This window comes from Arxiozyma heterogenica (genome assembly GCF_036370985.1).
Source record: "Arxiozyma heterogenica strain weizmannii chromosome Unknown scaffold_13, whole genome shotgun sequence".
Lineage (NCBI taxonomy): Eukaryota > Fungi > Ascomycota > Saccharomycetes > Saccharomycetales > Saccharomycetaceae > Arxiozyma > Arxiozyma heterogenica.
Window position 1 is genome coordinate 145,055 of NW_027042666.1, and position 17,897 is coordinate 162,951.

The 17,897-nt window shown below is 30.9% G+C and overlaps 7 protein-coding genes and 1 non-coding gene across 8 annotated transcripts; 6 read left to right on the plus strand and 2 right to left on the minus strand.

Moving 5' to 3' along the window:
* Nucleotides 1-252: 252 nt before the first annotated feature.
* PWA37_000705 (DMT family transporter) lies at nucleotides 253-1,659 on the plus strand (the record flags this gene model as incomplete). The annotated part of the gene is made up of 1 exon (XM_064857373.1): nucleotides 253-1,659. One exon carries the CDS (start codon nucleotides 253-255, stop codon nucleotides 1,657-1,659), a length of 1,407 nt encoding a protein of 468 aa, XP_064715679.1.
* Nucleotides 1,660-2,431: 772 nt separating this feature from the next.
* On the plus strand, nucleotides 2,432-3,615 carry PWA37_000706 (DMT family transporter; the record flags this gene model as incomplete). Its single annotated transcript, XM_064857374.1, has 2 exons — nucleotides 2,432-2,787; nucleotides 3,168-3,615. 2 exons carry the CDS (start codon nucleotides 2,432-2,434, stop codon nucleotides 3,613-3,615), a joined length of 804 nt encoding a protein of 267 aa, XP_064715680.1.
* Nucleotides 3,616-3,964: 349 nt separating this feature from the next.
* Nucleotides 3,965-4,354, plus strand: MLO1 (Mlo1p; the record flags this gene model as incomplete). The annotated part of the gene is made up of 1 exon (XM_064857375.1): nucleotides 3,965-4,354. One exon carries the CDS (start codon nucleotides 3,965-3,967, stop codon nucleotides 4,352-4,354), a length of 390 nt encoding a protein of 129 aa, XP_064715681.1.
* Nucleotides 4,355-4,993: 639 nt separating this feature from the next.
* On the minus strand, nucleotides 4,994-6,757 carry GAD1 (glutamate decarboxylase GAD1; the record flags this gene model as incomplete). The annotated part of the gene is made up of 1 exon (XM_064857376.1): nucleotides 4,994-6,757. One exon carries the CDS (start codon nucleotides 6,755-6,757, stop codon nucleotides 4,994-4,996), a length of 1,764 nt encoding a protein of 587 aa, XP_064715682.1.
* Nucleotides 6,758-7,051: 294 nt separating this feature from the next.
* Nucleotides 7,052-7,534, plus strand: PWA37_000709 (uncharacterized protein; the record flags this gene model as incomplete). Its single annotated transcript, XM_064857377.1, has 1 exon — nucleotides 7,052-7,534. The coding sequence occupies one exon, from the start codon at nucleotides 7,052-7,054 to the stop codon at nucleotides 7,532-7,534; it is 483 nt and encodes a 160-aa protein (XP_064715683.1).
* A 716-nt stretch (nucleotides 7,535-8,250) lies between these two features.
* On the minus strand, nucleotides 8,251-9,486 carry SPE2 (adenosylmethionine decarboxylase SPE2; the record flags this gene model as incomplete). Its single annotated transcript, XM_064857378.1, has 1 exon — nucleotides 8,251-9,486. One exon carries the CDS (start codon nucleotides 9,484-9,486, stop codon nucleotides 8,251-8,253), a length of 1,236 nt encoding a protein of 411 aa, XP_064715684.1.
* Nucleotides 9,487-12,592: 3,106 nt separating this feature from the next.
* On the plus strand, nucleotides 12,593-12,665 carry PWA37_000711. The gene has a single exon. It is a non-coding gene; the product is annotated as a tRNA-Ala (tRNA).
* A 245-nt stretch (nucleotides 12,666-12,910) lies between these two features.
* On the plus strand, nucleotides 12,911-17,617 carry RKR1 (ubiquitin-protein ligase RKR1; the record flags this gene model as incomplete). The annotated part of the gene is made up of 1 exon (XM_064857379.1): nucleotides 12,911-17,617. One exon carries the CDS (start codon nucleotides 12,911-12,913, stop codon nucleotides 17,615-17,617), a length of 4,707 nt encoding a protein of 1,568 aa, XP_064715685.1.
* Between the last annotated feature and the right edge of the window lie 280 nt (nucleotides 17,618-17,897).

Genomic DNA, 17,897 nt, shown 5'->3' on the forward strand with positions numbered 1-17,897 from the left:
GCCCCTTGCAGGCATATAATGATACAGTCAGTCACATTTTTGTTACGTGATACAACTGGATAGAAGTGTTTAATGTTTATCTACTCTCTCTCTATTTCTTTTATATTCAAGTTGGATCAGTAATTCTTGACCTGTCTTATTCTTCTGTACGCTTAGTTCTTCTCTCTTATTGAGTCGAATGGAATATGTAAGTAGATTTGTTTCTCGATTCATTAAGATTGATATGTGTATATGTAATGTATAAAATAAACAATGTGTGAAAGGTCAGAACAATTATATGATACTGGTAATAATAGCAATAATTTTGAGATATCTGATCTAGAGGATAATATAAATGTTACAGACCCAAATGGCATTGAAATAATGAGGTCTAGATCCAGGTCCATAACATCGGACCATATAAGATACCCAACGACGTTCAATTTGGATAGACGATCTAAATGGGAACAATTCAAATTAAAACATATAGATCCAAACCTTGGTTTGATTATGCTTATTGCATCTCAATTTTTCAATACTTTAATGATTGTATCCACCAAACTGTTGGAGACAAACCCTGATAGGGAGGCTAAGATTAAACCATTACAAATTTTGATGATTAGAATGGCCATCACATATTTGGGAACGAGAGTATATATGCATGTATATAGAGAGAATATTCCTTATGTCCCATATGGTGATCCTGAAATAAGGAAATGGTTGATTTTGAGGGGTTGTGCTGGGTTTTTTGGTGTCTTTGGAAGTTATTTCTCCCTAATGTATTTATCCATTAGTGATTCGGTTCTAATTTCTTTTTTATCCCCATCTTTAACCATCATTTTGGCATGGATTGTACTTAGAGAGAAAGTTCATAGATATGAGGCCTTCGGTTGTATTTTATCATTATTAGGAGTTGTTTTAATCGTTAGACCTCTCTTCTTATTTGGTAATAGTTTTATGAATGATAATAGTGATGCTACTAATATGGATTTGAGTAGTCCGGGCGATGGATCAATGGACACTGTATCATATAATCCTGTTGAATCTAGTAATCCAAAGGAAAGATTAATTGCTGCTTTAGTAGCTCTATGGGGTACTTTTGGTATGGCTTCGGTATATATCATAATTAGATATATTGGTAAAAGAGCACATGCAATTATGTCGGTCAGTTATTTTTCTCTAATCACATTGATTATATCAACTATAGGAATTTTCACTATCTCATCAATGAAATTCCAAATGCCAAATTCTTTAAAAGAGTGGGGGTTATTTTTAAACTTGGGTATCTCAGGGTTTTGTTTTCAATTATTATTGACGCTTGGTATCCAAAGAGAAAGAGCAGGTAGAGGGTCGTTGATTGCATATACTCAACTTATTTATGCTTTAATGTGGGATATCTTTCTTTACCACCATATTCCATCTATTTGGTCTTTCTTTGGAATGTTTATTATTATTGGCAGTGCACTATATGTTTTAAAGTTAAGAAACGAAAAGCAAAGTAATGAAGACAATCAAAGTATAATTGGAGAAGAGAGAGAATCTGAGTTAAACTGTAATTTTGATTTGGAAGACAATAGTCTAATTCACAAAGATTCAAGTGATATCGATATTCCATTGCATGAAATAACATCAAGATCTTCAAGACATTCTAAAGTGATAAATGAATTTGTGAATACATGAAAAAAATAGGATAGTATAAATAACAGTCTAACGATTTATTAAATTAGACAAGTAGACAATCTATTTGAATATTAATGTTGGTTAGTATCTAATTCAAGTTATCAGATTTATTGAATATATCTTATTTATAATGCATTAATGCGTTTCCTTGTTTGTTTATAGAATATATAGTATGTTTAGTCATTGAAGTTTTAACAATTACATACATTTTTTCAAAAGTAATCGAAATAAAATCACATTTCCTTAATTATAGAGATTTAAGAAGAAAAGGTTTTTTACTCTTTCCTATACTTGAAAATATTAATAATTTGATAGTTACAAATAAGAGGTGTCTCTATTGTGAACCTAACGTAAGCATAAGCTAAAAGGAAATAGGACTGTCAATTTGCTATTATGAAAAAAAACAAAAAAAAAAAAAAACAGAGAAAGTAGTTGGAAAAAAGTGGAGACATTTGTTATACAATATTTAGCTATTATCGCTGATTTGTATTAAAAACTTCTTCTCTCATCGAGTGAGATATATATATATATTATGTCATTTTTTGGAGCATGACTCAAATTATCTTTTTCCGTTTCTTAGTTTTTCTGAAAAGGACATAAAAAACAGTAAATGACGCAAAAAGAAAAAAAAATAATCGATTCTTATCAAAATCATTGAGTATTTTAATGACTAAAGTGACTATATCTTAGTTTAATGATAAAAGTATTCCATATTATGCCATTGATTTATTAAAAGTGTATAAAATGTAAATACCCCATATCCTTGAGCAAAATGCAACAAGTATCATCAGACATTGATTTAGAAAGAGTGTTTTCTAAAAATGCAAATAACCATAAGGTCGGTGATGACTCCACCTATATACATGAGCCCAAACATATCCCAGATACATTCAATTTAGAAAGAAGACAGTTCACGTTCAAAGAGAGGTTCGTAGACCCTAACATGGGTCTTTTGCTGCTAGTTGCCTCATATTTTTTCAGTTCTTTGATGGTTGTTTCTACTAAAGTTTTGGAAACAAATCCAAATACAGACACCAGGATAAAACCATTACAAATATTGGTAGTGAGGATGGCTATTACTTATGTTGGAACTCTTATTTATATGTATATGTATAGGGAATCTATCTCGTATGTGCCCTTTGGAGACCCCTCTATTAGAAAATGGTTAATTTTAAGAGGTTTTATGGGATTCTTTTCTGTGTTTGGTACATATTTTTCATTAATGTACATTTCTATTAGTGATTCAGTATTAATCACATTCTTGGAACCAAGTCTTATTATTATTTTAGCATGGCTAATATTGAGAGAAAAAGTCCAACGGATGGAGTTTGTTGGATGCTTTGTGTCTTTAGTTGGTGTTGTTTTGATAGTAAGACCCCCATTTTTGTTTGGAGTACCAGAGACAGTAGACACAGTAGTTGAATCTAGTAATCCGAGAGAAAGATTAATTGCCACTTTAGTGGCATTATGGGGGCATTTGGGATGGCATCAGTGTATATCATTATCAGATTTATTGGGGACAGAGCACATGCAATTATGAATGTTAGTTACTTCTCATTAGTTACTTTAGTAATTGCATTAATTGGTATTATATTTATACCATCTATGAAATTTCAAATGCCACACAATTTGAAGGAATGGTTGTTATTTTTAAATTTGGGAATATCTGGGTTTTTCCATCAGTTATTATTGACTCTCGGTATTCAAAGAGAAAGAGCAGGTAGAGGTTCATTAATCACTTACACACAATTAATATACGCTTTGTTGTGGGATATCATCTTGTATAACCATTTGCCAGCTTTCTGGTCTTGGTGTGGTATGGTATTGATAATAGGTAGTACTTTATATGTAGTAAAGATAAAGATGGATGAAGACGCAGTTAAGTTTAGAAAACTATCACAAAGAGAAGAATTTGATCCTGTCACTTTTGAGATGACAAATTTAGATGATGATTAGCTTTGGACTTTATTGTGTATTGTCTGTACCCGTTTGTTTTTATATACTTATAGATTTGTGTACATATTATTTGATGTGCGTTGAGAATAATCATATTGCTAAATAATAAGGGGAAAAAAAAGGAAAAAGTAAATTTACAACTCCGATCAAGTTTTAATCTTGACACATATAGTAGAGATTATCTTATACATAAGCCCATGTTCACATATGTGTTTATCTTTGTATATAGAATTGCCTGCATGTTTTTATTATTAGAGATATTATCAGCATTGGAGTTAGATTTATCAAGAAGACGGCGTCTCTCTTTCAGTTTTGTTTTCTTTTTATATTTGTCAGGCCAGTCTTTAGAATGAACACAGTGAAATATATAGTGTTTTGTATAAAAAGATTGTTAATAGATACAAAATTGTATAAGAATAGACACAGAAATAAATTACCTATCCGTTATTCACAATTTATTGTTGAAAAATATGAATATAAACGTTGGTATGAATTAAAAGGGAGTGAGAAAGAAGATTTTATACAAAATTTTGTGAAAAATTATCAAAAGCATTACCCTAAATCAAAGACTAACCTTTCATTAAAAGAATTGTCAATTGATAAAAAAACGTTTCATGATTCACCTTGTGTTTTTGGCGTGTTTTACGATGATATTTGGAAGTGTAGGCAATATGGAAGCAGTAACAATAATACACGGTTCCAACACCCTAATTTTATTAATTTATTGATCAAAAGGTGAAATATATTTATAGTTATTGTCTTTAGGTGGCTAAAAATCATGTAGATAGGTGACTTGAAAAATTGTGAGAGTCTTTTATGTTATATTGCTATAAAAAAAATTGCATACATGTCTATATATAGTGGAGATGAGAAAGAAAATGAATATAATAATTGTTATTTGGTTTCTATCGATGGATATATCCTGAAGTGGATTTTAGTTAAAATAAATGTTATTTATAACAAATAGACCGAAACACTAAAACCCTGCATGGTTAATAGATTTGCTGGAAGTCTTCGAGGATGAGTCGTGGATATTCTTGTTTTAGAAAAGAAAAGAAATTTAAGGTAAGTAGTATTTAATAGATGTATGTGATTATGTATGTTTTTTATTTACTTTTGGTTTTAACATATGAGGAAAAAATAAAATAGATATAAGGAATTTATCTATAAATACCATACAGATTGAGTTGTGAACTGTAATAATGGACGAATGATAATGAATTTAAAAAATAATATATATATATATAAAATAAGAATATACTTATCAACAAAAAAATAGGCTTAGAATATACATAATAGGATTCAATCAAGGCAGGTTTTCAGAATTATTTCCATGGCTGAATTTTCATTTCTTGATTCTTCTTTTCACTATATGGTTTTAACAAGTACCTCTGTAATTTCTTTTTGTACGTTCGTTGACAGCAGCTTTTTTTTCTTCGGTCTTGTTTTCGTTTTCTGAGGCTACAATATCACTTTCAGGCGAAGCAAGAGTCAATAACATATCATAGATGAATCCACGTTTGGTTGCATCAGATACTGCTCCATTGTGGGATTTATTAATATGATTTAGAACTTTATTGTAGGATATAACCAGCTTATCTAAGATCATTTCAATATCAAATAATAATAATTGAGCCAGGTCCAATTTCATTTCTGTTCTAAACACGACTCTTAACACTTCAAGTTTATCAGACCCATCAGTAGATTTGGGTAATGGATAATTAGGGATAATCCAACCACGAGCACGTAATAGCGAAGAGATCATGGCTTGTGGGATCTCTGGATACGTGTCCATAAATTGTTGTGACAGTTTGAAGGCTACCAATGGGATACCTGGAGTGTATTCATCATAGTTGACTAAGTAATCATTAACAGTATCGGGGATAGAGCCATCATCGATCTTTTTGTGGATAGAACTGATGAGCTCGATATGGCCTTTTAATTTGTCACTTTTTAATAAACCATAGGAGAAGGCTCTTGCTACAAAGATGGATCTTTGGAAATGTTCTTTATAGCCTTTAAACCCCATTGATATGAAATTGAAATATTGATGGATCACTTGGAACCCAGGTCTTGAGAAATTCAAGTTAAAAGTTTCTTCGACACCACCCAGATATTTTAGTCTAAATCTTAACTCGGACGGCAACAAGCTTTCATCTTTCCAAAGAACCCAACCTAGCCCAGGTGTAGTCAACCCAAACTTATGACTACTTGTACTAACCGAAATGACTCTTGGTTCATTGAAACACCATTTTTGTAAACCGCATTTTGCCAATTGACGATCATTGAAACTGAATGGGACAATAAACCCACCAGATGCACCATCCACGTGGATTGGAATCTCAAGGTTAGCCCAGTCTGGATTTTGTTTTTCTATCTCAGCCAATGCCTTCGAGACCTCATGAACATTTTCCAAATGGCCTGTGTATGTAGTCCCCATAATAACATAAACACCTATAGTGTTTTCATCCACGTATTGATGAAGAGCTTTTGGATCCAAACAAAAGTTGGAGGAATAACTAACAGGTACCAATCTACATTCTACCTCGAAATAACGAGCAAACTTCTCTAATGCCACCTGACATGCACTTGACATGACAATATTTGGGTTTGAAATGCTTTTCCCTTTGGCCAACATTTTATGTTCCCATCTTTTCTTCATAGCCAACCCACCCAACATAATAGCTTCGGAGGAGCCGGTTGTGCTACAGCCGATAGGTGTATTTTGTGGATCGCAGTGCCAAATTTCAGCAAGGATAGAGATACATCTCTGTGTGAGTTCGATCAATTGAGGGTACTCATCGTTGTCAGCCAAGTTTTTGTTAATGTTTTCGTAAACCAATTTCTTAGCGATATCTGTGGTGAAAGTGTTCACAAAACTAGCTAGGTTCAAATGTGGATTACCATCCAAAGTCAATTCGTTGTGAATCAATTGATAGGCCAATTCTGGATCCACACCTTCTTTAGGGATAATGTATTTATTTGCCAGTTTCTTAGTTTCCTGGATAGCGAGGTCAGTGGATGATATGTCTTTGCTACTGAGTTTTTGCAATTGATCGGATAGTAGTTTAATCTCGGGGATATCTGGATGTTGTAGTAAAGATCTTGGATTTCTGTGTTTATCTGAGTGTTTATGTAGCATTGTTTCTATGTCTTGATACGGGTTACGTTGTATCCAACTTTATCAATATGTATGTATATACTTATGATGTTGTAGTGGATGGGGGGGAGAGTACTGATAATTTCTGGGAAATGGAAATCAGATATTTCTAAATTTTTATCACCACCATCATATCCTATATATATATATATATATGTGTGTGTGTGTGTGTGTGTACGAATGTATATGCGCATGTGTATGTGTATGTATTAGGATCTGAAGATGAAAGAATTGGTTAGATTCAATGTTCTCTTATTCAAGGGGTAGAGAGGGGCTATGGTGGTGAGGAAAAGGACGTTGAGATGGAAGGGCAAGCACACAATAGAAAGAAGCCCTCTTTTACTTTTAAACATTCTTTTGTCCCTCTCCTCCCTCCCACCCCCTCTTTTTTTTCATCTTTTATCTACATTTACAAACGGAAACAGAAATTTGAGTAGAAGAGATTTACAGAAATCGCAGAATCAATTTGATTGTTTTTTTTTCTTTTTCTTTTTCTTTTTTGCAATCAGAACCCTAGAGATGCGCCAAGCCCTTAATAAAACTATACAAACGTTATATAAGTCAAACGAGAAGCATGGAAGGAAAAGAAAAAAGGAAAAAAAAAAAAGAGCTGATCCTAAAACTAATGTAAATATTCGTTGGGAAACAACAAGCCAAAACGAAATAAAAAACATAAAAGGGAAAAGAAAAAAAGAAAGCAACCCTCATTCTTTTTTAATTTCTTATTTTTTGTTTATTTTTTTTTTTTGTTTTTCTTGATTTGGAACTATCCGGTAGCCCTCGATTCAAGTAGAATAGAACAAAATACTTCCCGATATGGTAAATACCGAGCCAGACACAGAAGAAAAAAAGAAAATTTAGGGGGGGGGGAAGAAGGGAGAGAGGGCTACAAAATGATGTTTTCTGTTTTATTTTTTTTTTTTATCCAGGACAAAAAAAATAAAACCACCACGAAGCCATCGGAGATTTTTAGCGACTTTTGGATTCATTTATCTAATTTTAGCATGCTAAAAGAGCATATTTCTCGTAATAAGAGGTCTCTTTATCTATTATCACACACAGAGTATGTTGGGTGGGAATAAAAAAAAAGGAAAAAAAACAAAAAAACAAAAAAACAAAAAAACAAAAAAAGACTAATTATAGATACAGTTTAGATCACTAATATTGAGTAAGAAATCTGACAAAGATCCAGAGTTAAGAAGTGTTTGCCATGTATTAAAATAGTCTTTTTTCCCTTTCCCTTCCTTCTCCTTTTGGTATATTAAGTTTATTCTAACAAATGGCCAAATTAGAAAAAGAAAGAAAATATAGTCAAATAATATAAGGAAAGTCAAAAAATTTATTTGTTTAATGTTATGTATGTATCTAATAATAAGTATTATTGCAGAAAATCAAACTGATGGAAAATGAATCTATAGGTATACACATACATAAGTGGATGATCACATTCTAGCTATTCTTTTTTTTTTCTTTTGCTAATTATCTTTACGTTCAAATCTCATATACAATAATTGGTAATCTTCTAAATCGTATATAATCTTGTCATGTTTTTGATAGTGTGGAATCATCTTAGATATATTCAATAGTTTTTGGAAATTCATGTTCTTTTCTGACTTCGCAAAAAATGTCAAACAGAACTCATTTGGTTGGAACACGTTTAAAACCTTGTTTAAAACTTCAATGTTATCTTGTCTATCATCAGAGATCGAAGTTACCGGCACATTACTCTCAAACGAGGCATATGACCAGCCTTTCTCCGGAGTAACATGTAATGTATAATAATATTCATTATCTAAAATCATATTGGATGAATAACCACATGGTGAAAACGCAAATGCATCGTGTACAAACGAATCACTTTTATCCGTGCATTGGTATATCTTGTTTAATCCTGTCTGTTCAGTCATATTGGAACCCAGCAAATGGCCTTCGTCATCTGCAGCTTCTTCTGGTTTCTTATCACACACTTCTTGTTCACTATTTATAGTACGGTTCGAAACAAACTGTTCTGCACACGAGGGTTTCAATCCAGTCATCAATATTTCTAATGTCTCATCTTCTTCTTCCTTTACAATCCCCATTTGTTCTGCTTTTTTTGTATCCGTTACGAAGAGATTCCAATGCTTTCCTTTATCATATCTCCCGACTACATACGCCTTCCCGTTACAAAAGAAATTGTTTAAATACTCCACTTCGTCTGCCCAATTCTTATGGATCGATTTCTGTTTGGATGGGAACATAAATGCTCTACGAGAATAAAATACTTTGTAAGGTTCAAATTTATCCTTATTATCGCCACACTTGTCTTTACCACATCTGAAACTCCAGCCGAGATCCCTCTCGAGCACTTCAAACAGATAAGGCAAACACAACAACGTGGTAGTGGTGCCGCATGTCTTCAAAATCAACCTGTGGTCGTACACAAAGAGGGAGGACTCACTTAACAGAAACGCATTCATTACTGGGGTGTCCTTAATGGAAAGGATCTCGCACTTGACTAAGTTTAAGATCTGGATCCAGGTTTCCACCGGGATGTCTCTTAGTGTCAATTTCTGGCCGTTTGGATTGGCTGGGATATGGTTTTTGTCACAGTAGAACCAGATCTCTAACAGCTTTTCTGGGCCCTCGAAGGCTTCGGTGGAGTCTAGCGTGGCCGATAATTGATGATCTACGTAGGAATGGTTGGTCAATTCTTTGATGGAAATTGTCATATTTGCTTAATGTTTGTTCTTGTCAATTCACAAAACGGGTATATGTAGAATGAATAGGCAGAGATGGATGAAAAGAAACTAGGTACTGATAGAGGAAAGTTGGTTGTGAGTGGTGGTGGTGGTGGCGGATGGATCGATAGATAGATGGGAAAAAATAAAATCACCACTTTATGTAAAACAGTATTTATATGATAACGTTGGTGGTTTACAGTTTCTTGGAGGATATATGCTGTTTTGAATATAGAGACAGATGGTATAAATACTAACAATGCGAATGCAAGACATTTATAATGCTTGTAAACTAATTGAACTTATTAAGTTAACACTAAAACGAATCAAAAAAAAAAAAATTGTATTACCAAAATACGGGAGAGATGAGATGTCCTATTTGTTCCAAACACTAGAGAAATGAGTTAAAAAAAAAAATTTTTTTTTTCACACGTTTAGTAGAAAGGGAGGGGAAAGAGAAGAAAAAAAAAAAAGAAAGAAAAAATTGTCGAGATGGGGAAAGCAAAACTGAAAACAGAAAATGCACTCTGTTTGTGCTCAAAAGACCTCAGTTACCAAACAAGCAATGGACACAAATACGGGAATGTTAAGCGTCTTCCACATAGACTGTTTTCATTGCTATTGATAATGCCAGAAACATTTGATTCTGAGCAAATATTGTGTACGTAAGATCCTTGTACACTTGTGAGGTATTCATAGCAGTATGTACCCTGCTGTATATATTGTGCGGACGTGTGTAGATGGATACAAGGATTAAAAATAATCCAAAAAGGCTATTTGGTGATCCCGAATAATATACGTATACACACACATGTATATATTTATATATTTAATGAATAAAATTCTTGTTTTTCTATAGGTTTTATTTCATTTTCTATATGAGAATATAGTTTCTTTTTTTTTTTTAGTTTTGAATATATTTAATGATATGTAGCAAAAGAATAAATATTACTCGTATATTCTTTCAAGTATTTTTAACATTTATGGAGGGAATAAAAAAAAGAGAAGTACCTTGTATTTTGTTCTTTTAGTGAATTATGTAGCTGATGTCCAATTTTATCACATATTTAAAGATGAAATTTTTTGAACTTACACCATTAGTGAGAAAAAGCTCTTTTATAACACAAGAATAACGTGAAAAAATATAATTGGAGATGAGGCTATTAATTTTGTTAGGACTATTGTACTGTTCTGTATCACAATCTAAATGAAGTATTGACATCTTACTATATTCATTACCATTTCATATTAGATAATCAGCATAAATATATTGAATAAAGTATCGGCAATCTAGAGGATCTCAATCCTTAAACGAGTGGCCATTTCAGTTTCGTTTTACAGTAAAAAAGAAAAGTGATAAAGTAATTGTTGAAGCATGATGTTCTAGAATGAAACAAACAGAGTGAACAGATTTCAGCCAGTATTGAACTACAACATGATGGGTGATTATGGTTTATATATCATTAAATGCAAATAAAACTATTTGATAAATTTTTATCATCCATAGAAGAGAACTATTCAACATATATATATATATAGATAGATGTAGATGTAGATGTAGATCTAAAGATTCCCTCATATCATTTTTTCTTTTTTATATAGATTTTTCATGTACATTGGTAGTTATATATCGTATATAAAAAAAATAAACAAACGGGTTTATTATGATTTTGTACATTATTAATTATATAATTATTCATAATTGAGAACGTATCAAACATATCAACTACATTCAAGTGTCAATTATCGATTGTAATTATTCAACAGTTGTATATATATAATATTGGTTTATTCAAGTTTGTCTTATTCTATTCTTGAGTAAGGGGTTATCTCAAGTAATATACTAAAATACGGGTATTAATTATATATATAACACTTACAAATTATATAATTGGTTGATTCTAACTATTAAATAGATTAGCCTTAGTTATTCATCTTATTATTCTTTTGATTAATCTATTAGATAGATTACGAATATTAATGCTGATAATTACCTCTGGTATTATCTTTCAATAATCAAGGGTGTCTTAAATAAACTTTTTAGTAATTTGCTACCAATGCCCATCCGAAGATCATTTGTTCGTTCTAATATACTTACGATATTTGGTCCAGAGTTTTGGTTGTTCCAAATTCTTCGCCTCGACATTAGGTGTTATCCGTAAACTATGTATTTCAGGGTTTCCAGCTAGGACTCCTTATATGATATACATATATATTATATAAAATAAATATTGATGAAGAGTCATTAAATATTAACCAACTCTTCAAACTAATGTATTACTAAACAACTAAGTTATTACAATAAACAACAATAGTGTAATTTGATAAGTCTTGGCGGAACCTTTAGAACAATACTTAATGATAATAATCAACTAACGTGTTATATTGGTTCGTGCAGTAACAATAAATTAATCTATAATTGTAAATCGCTTACAACATGATCATACTTAATTTTTGAGAACCCTGTTGTAGTATGGTGTGGTGAAGTTCTTTGTGTATTCCGGGGAAGCGCAAATAATATTAATAGTAATTCAAATAATCGAGACAGTAATCAACTATAGTCGATAGTATAATTACTAAAACGGTTTTATATATTAAGCGGCTTATATCGAGCTAATGTACTTATTCGAAGTTACTTGACTTGTTACTTGCTTGTTCTTTTTATTTATGTTGATATATAATATATATATTATTCACAAGAAACGGTTATGGAAGATGGTCTTTTATCTCCAGAAAACGTTGTCCTTTTATATGTTTTCTGGAGCTCGATCGATTATTCAGGTTAGTACATTAAATTAGTACATTAATAATCTGACTGGTTCAATCCTAAAATTTATTACATTAATTTAGTGGATTAGAACTGCATCCCAATTCTCTAATCATGGTGATTAGTAATACACGTGGGACTTAATAAAACAATAGGTAAATTCTAGATTTGCCAAGATCTTATGTAATCCAATCTTTTTATTATGCAGCATCTAATGTTGTAGCACATGTATGGCTTATTAATACACTAATTGGTTCTAGATTCATTCAGGATCTTATGTAATCTTGATGGTTATAACTATTCTATTCCACAACAAACCCTGAAGTTTCCGGGCGTGTGGCGTAGTTGGTAGCGCGCTCCCTTAGCATGGGAGAGGTCTTCGGTTCGATTCCGGACTCGTCCATTCGTCAAGTTTTTTCTTATTTTTTTATATTTTTAGTAAGAGCAGATATAAGTGTGAAAAAAAGTGGTAATAGCATTCGTATAACGTTTAACAAGTAGAATTGAAATTAATTGATTTATAATTTAAGTAGATAAAAAACACAGTTACTCTACCTTTGACTTGTAATAACATATATATATTGTTACCCTAAATTGCAACATCAACAAGTTCTATGTCAATTTAAAACATAAATAGACAAAGAGAAAATGTCATTTGGTGGTATTAATACATTCCAACAGTATTCAAATGATTATGGAATGGGTAATAATGGTGTGAAAATCACCTTTAATTATTTTGACGGTCTACCTGATCCAAATTTATTAAATGCTTTGAATTCTAATGATCTAAAATTAATATTTAAATCTCTTATGAAAAGAGATGACGTGACCAAGGAAAAGGCTGTAACTGATTTATTTGGTATCCTTACAGAAACAGATCACAAATTAGAGATGTTTGATGATATCTTTCTATTATGCTGGTCTCAAATTTATGCAAAATTAATTATTAATGAGTCCAAATCAATCCGATGCCTAAGTAATTCAATTACAATTATGTTGATTAAACAGTTAAATAAAAAAATTGGGAAATTTTTAAAAGATTTTATTCCCCTCGTATTAATGGGAACTTGTGATACGGATTTATATGTGAGCAAAAAGTGTACAAAAGAACTCTTGAATTGTTTTAACAATGATACTAAGAAGATTGATATGCTATGGACTATGTTCTATGAGCAAATTTTAAACTTATGTAAACAAGTTATTGTGATTGAAGAAATTGATACATTATCTGATGAACGTTATGTTAAAAAGGAAGAAGCAACCTTCAAATATAATAGAATATTATTGGAATCTGTTCATTTAATAATTTTATTATTACAGTCAAATCCAAAAGGAATAGAAGATTTTACCGAGATTTACCATGATATATTAAATGAAGAATCTTTATGGGGAAATATTAGTTTAAGTTCTGCTCAAAACACCAAGTTATTAGATAAGTTATTGAATTTAGTTAGAATCCTCTACAATAACCAATATTTGCTGAAGAATACAGATATTTTAAAAACTATTGTTAGGAGAATATTTAAAATTATGCGTCAAATTTCTTCAAAGAATATTTTGAGTTTTAATTCTGTTGTACCATCTATTATAAATACAGTTTCATTATTAAGCGACTATAAAAATGGAAAATTATGGTCTTATGATAAAAAGTCAAAGATTAGTATACTGAATTTACTATCTGTAGCTATATATCAACCAGTTCCAAATCTTTATGCATCAATGAATAAATTATTCAATAAAATAACAGCATACGAATTATTTGATTTTTCAACAGAATTACTGCCTATCTGGCAAGAAGCATTAACAGTATTGAATACAAAATCCTTTTTGGGTAAATATTGTTCTCAGTTGATTCAGGAATTTTGGAGAAATTATATATCATTTCTTGAAAATTCTCCAGATGATTTGCAACAAAAAATCATAAATGATGGTATTTTTGCCACTCTAAAAAGTAAGGTATCCTTATGTCAATCACATGAGCTGTGTAAACTATTTTCTCAGTATTGTGGACTATTTGAACTAGAAAATAATATAAAATTGATTTGTGATCCCAAAAGATCTATGAATGAAGAAGATTTTAAAGGGGAAGAAAATTACTTAACTAATATGATGGTTCTACTTTCAAATGTTCCAGCAAATGAACAGACTATTACTGACTTAGCAAATTGGGCATTGGATACAATTTCCAATGACAATTCTACAATTTTTATGGAGAATCAACATATCTTAAATTTATTTATTTTTGTTATTGATACCAATAATACTATTTTAAAAAACGAAATCTCAAGATTAATTTATGAGCTGCCTCTATGGTTGGAAAATTCAACATTTGATGTATTAGCAAATGTAATTATCAAGTATTCTAATTCAAAGTTCATTGATTTGAATGAAGAATGGTTGAATAATTTACAAGATTTTTTTACTTCTGCTTTATCTCTTGATATTTCAAAATCTAAAATCATTGATCTTTTAGATCAATTAAATCCAGATAAATTAAGAGACTTCCTGGCATCCTCAAATGGTTTAGAAGTTAATTTTTTTATATCATCTTATCTAAAATCCTACTGTTTCAAAGATAATGGTGCATTTTTAAAGAGTCATCTATTCAAAATTAATTATGTTCCACAGTTGTATACTAATACCAAACATAATAATAGGTTGGATATATTATACAACATTTTTCCTCAGCTAAAAAAAGCTATTCAGATTGCCTTCTTAACTGCAACAACTTTCTTCACCGATATACTATTGGAAAATGTATTAGAGACCCATGAGGATATTAAAAATACAATTTTGCTACTTTCAAAGAATGATGATAACATAGCACAAGTACTAGCCAATGGCATTATGGATTTTGTTGGTTATTCAAGTATTGATTCTAAATTTATTCAGTTTACCTTTGAGTTGATAAACAACAATATTTCAATTTTAGATACTATAATTCCTGAAAATTTAGGCGATGTTTTCTTCAAAAAAGTTTCTTTTATAGATTATAGATGTTCTCTAAGCAATCCATTGGGTTCTAATTTATTTCTGCTTCCTGTTAATACAAAATCTTTTGATCTTTCAGAAATAAGAAGCTTGCTTAATTATGGGTTATTTTTAGATAGGATCATGGCGCAGTTTTCAGAATATTTAGACGATAATTGTATTGTATTTCTATCTTTAATAGTTGAATTAGCAATCGATTATAATTACATTTGTGAAATTGCTGACGATACTTTTTATGATATTAAAAATACTGTTTTTAAAGCGGATCATACTTTGTTTGATTTTAGTGAAATGTTAGAAAAAATGGTTGTTGGACCTAGTGATGGTAATAATGTTATTTTGAATTGTCTTATAAAAGAAGCAAATCCGGTTCTAGCTTATTATAAGTCTAGAATAATCCATCGACTATTAATGAATTCATTGGATTTGGTTTCCCCATCCGCACTAGCAAGTAAAATTCCACTAATAGAAAAATACGTAAGTTCAGTTATTAGAGGTAAAGAATCTACAGATTCAATGTATTTGCATTCTGCAGTAATTTTATCAGTTGTAAATAATTATGCAGTGGATGATTCATTAATAAAGTTGAGAACATTACTATCCTCCGAGTGTATTGGAGTAAGACCTTCAGAGTTGGTTAATAAGAGTTATAAAATATTATTATTATTGAATAATTTATTGGAGTTCCAAGAAACTGATACCAACGAGTCATTTATGCCCATTGCTCCCCAGAGATTAACTATTATTTTAAAAACTATTAATCAATGGTTAGATAGTGAGATTGCTTATGATGATGAGTTTTTAACTTTAAGAATTGGACTGTTAAGATTCTTTAGTTGTATTTTATCAATTCCTCAAATTAGAACTATAGGAGACATTATAAACAATATTGCTATTAGATTGTTGACAGATTCGATAAGTATGTGCCAAATAGATGAAACTTTGCTTTTGTTCCATCTTCGCTTGGAATGTTTACACTTAAATGACATTATGTCCAAATTTAATTTAATAACCGAAAATGAGACAATTGAAGAGTTAGCTAACATGCTTTCAGAAATGGCTATGCATACCTACCACAATGAACAAAACAACCAAATATCTCGTTCGTTTTACAGCTCTCTTACAAAACAGCTCTTATCAATAAAATCAAAATATTTATTAACCTTATATAGTCAGTTTTTCGCTGGTTATATGGGACAAAACATAAATCAAAATGTAAATCAAAAACGACTTTTGATGACTTTATTACTAAGGCTCATCTACGAAAAACAACAAGAAAAAGTCATCGAATTTGAATTACAGAAACAATCTGTATCTCAATCGACAGATGAAATGCTTGAGCATCATGAGGAAGTGGAGGAAGAAAAGAAAGAAAATATGAATGAGTATAAAATACCAACTGAATTGATTAATTCTTTACATCAAAATATTCCTACAGAGTATTTAGAATATGATAATGAATACGATTTCATTAAGTACTTATGGGACTGGGTGCTTACATTAACATACTTTAAAGATGTATCTTATAAAATGCGTCAAATATATATTGATCAACTTAAAGATCATGACTTAATAAAAAAAATGTTTGATTTTATAACGGAGCAAATCAACTTTGAGGATAAAGACTTTTGGAAGGATATATCAGAATCTGATATAAGACAATATGATCCAAGTAACAACGATTTTTCTCCTTATAAAGATGATATTACCTTAGAGTGTCATAAATTACTAAGTTATTTACTTTATGAATTGTTTAATAATGTTGGGTCATTAACAAGCAATTGGTTCTTAAATATTCGTAGTAGATCAGAACAACAAGCCATTGAAAAATTTGTATCTACCAAAATTTCACCCATTTTGATAAAAGATGAATTAGATAAGGTGGAGAAAAAGCTAGATTATTTGACTTCAAAAGATGATGATTTGACAATTAAAATCAATCGTATCACCAACGAAACTAAAGCAAGCTATTTAATTGATGAACAAAAGTTAGAACTGGCCTTTAAATTGCCTTCTAACTACCCATTATCAAATATTCAAGTAATCGGCGTCTCTCGTGTCGGCATAAGTGAACAGAAATGGAAACAGTGGATAATGTCAACTCAGCATGTTATTACGGGTATGAATGGCTCTGTGTTAGATTCTCTGGAATTATTTACAAAAAATGTTCATTTACAATTTTCAGGATTTGAAGAATGTGCTATCTGTTATTCTATATTACATGCGGTAGATAGAAAGCTGCCAAATAAGACTTGTCCAACTTGTAAGAACAGATTCCACGGTGCATGTCTTTACAAATGGTTTAGATCTTCTGGTAATAACACTTGTCCATTGTGTCGTACTGAGATCGCTTTTAGAAGATAATTTGATATTTATGGAACTTAACATATAAAATCATTCTTCTCCAATGACGTAGACCTATGGATAATGTATATATTCATATTTATATTTATCTCATTTTTTAACTTTCAAAACTTTCATTTCACCTCTTCATCTTCCTCTTTGACTGAATTTTCTTCATTTTCGCTCAAAGGGGATTTTGTAAAAAAAAAATTACCTGATGTCATCGGTGAAAAATACGTATAAATAACATAAGAAAATTTCAAACATAAGAGATGGATCTACAAAGAGAACAACGTTGGCT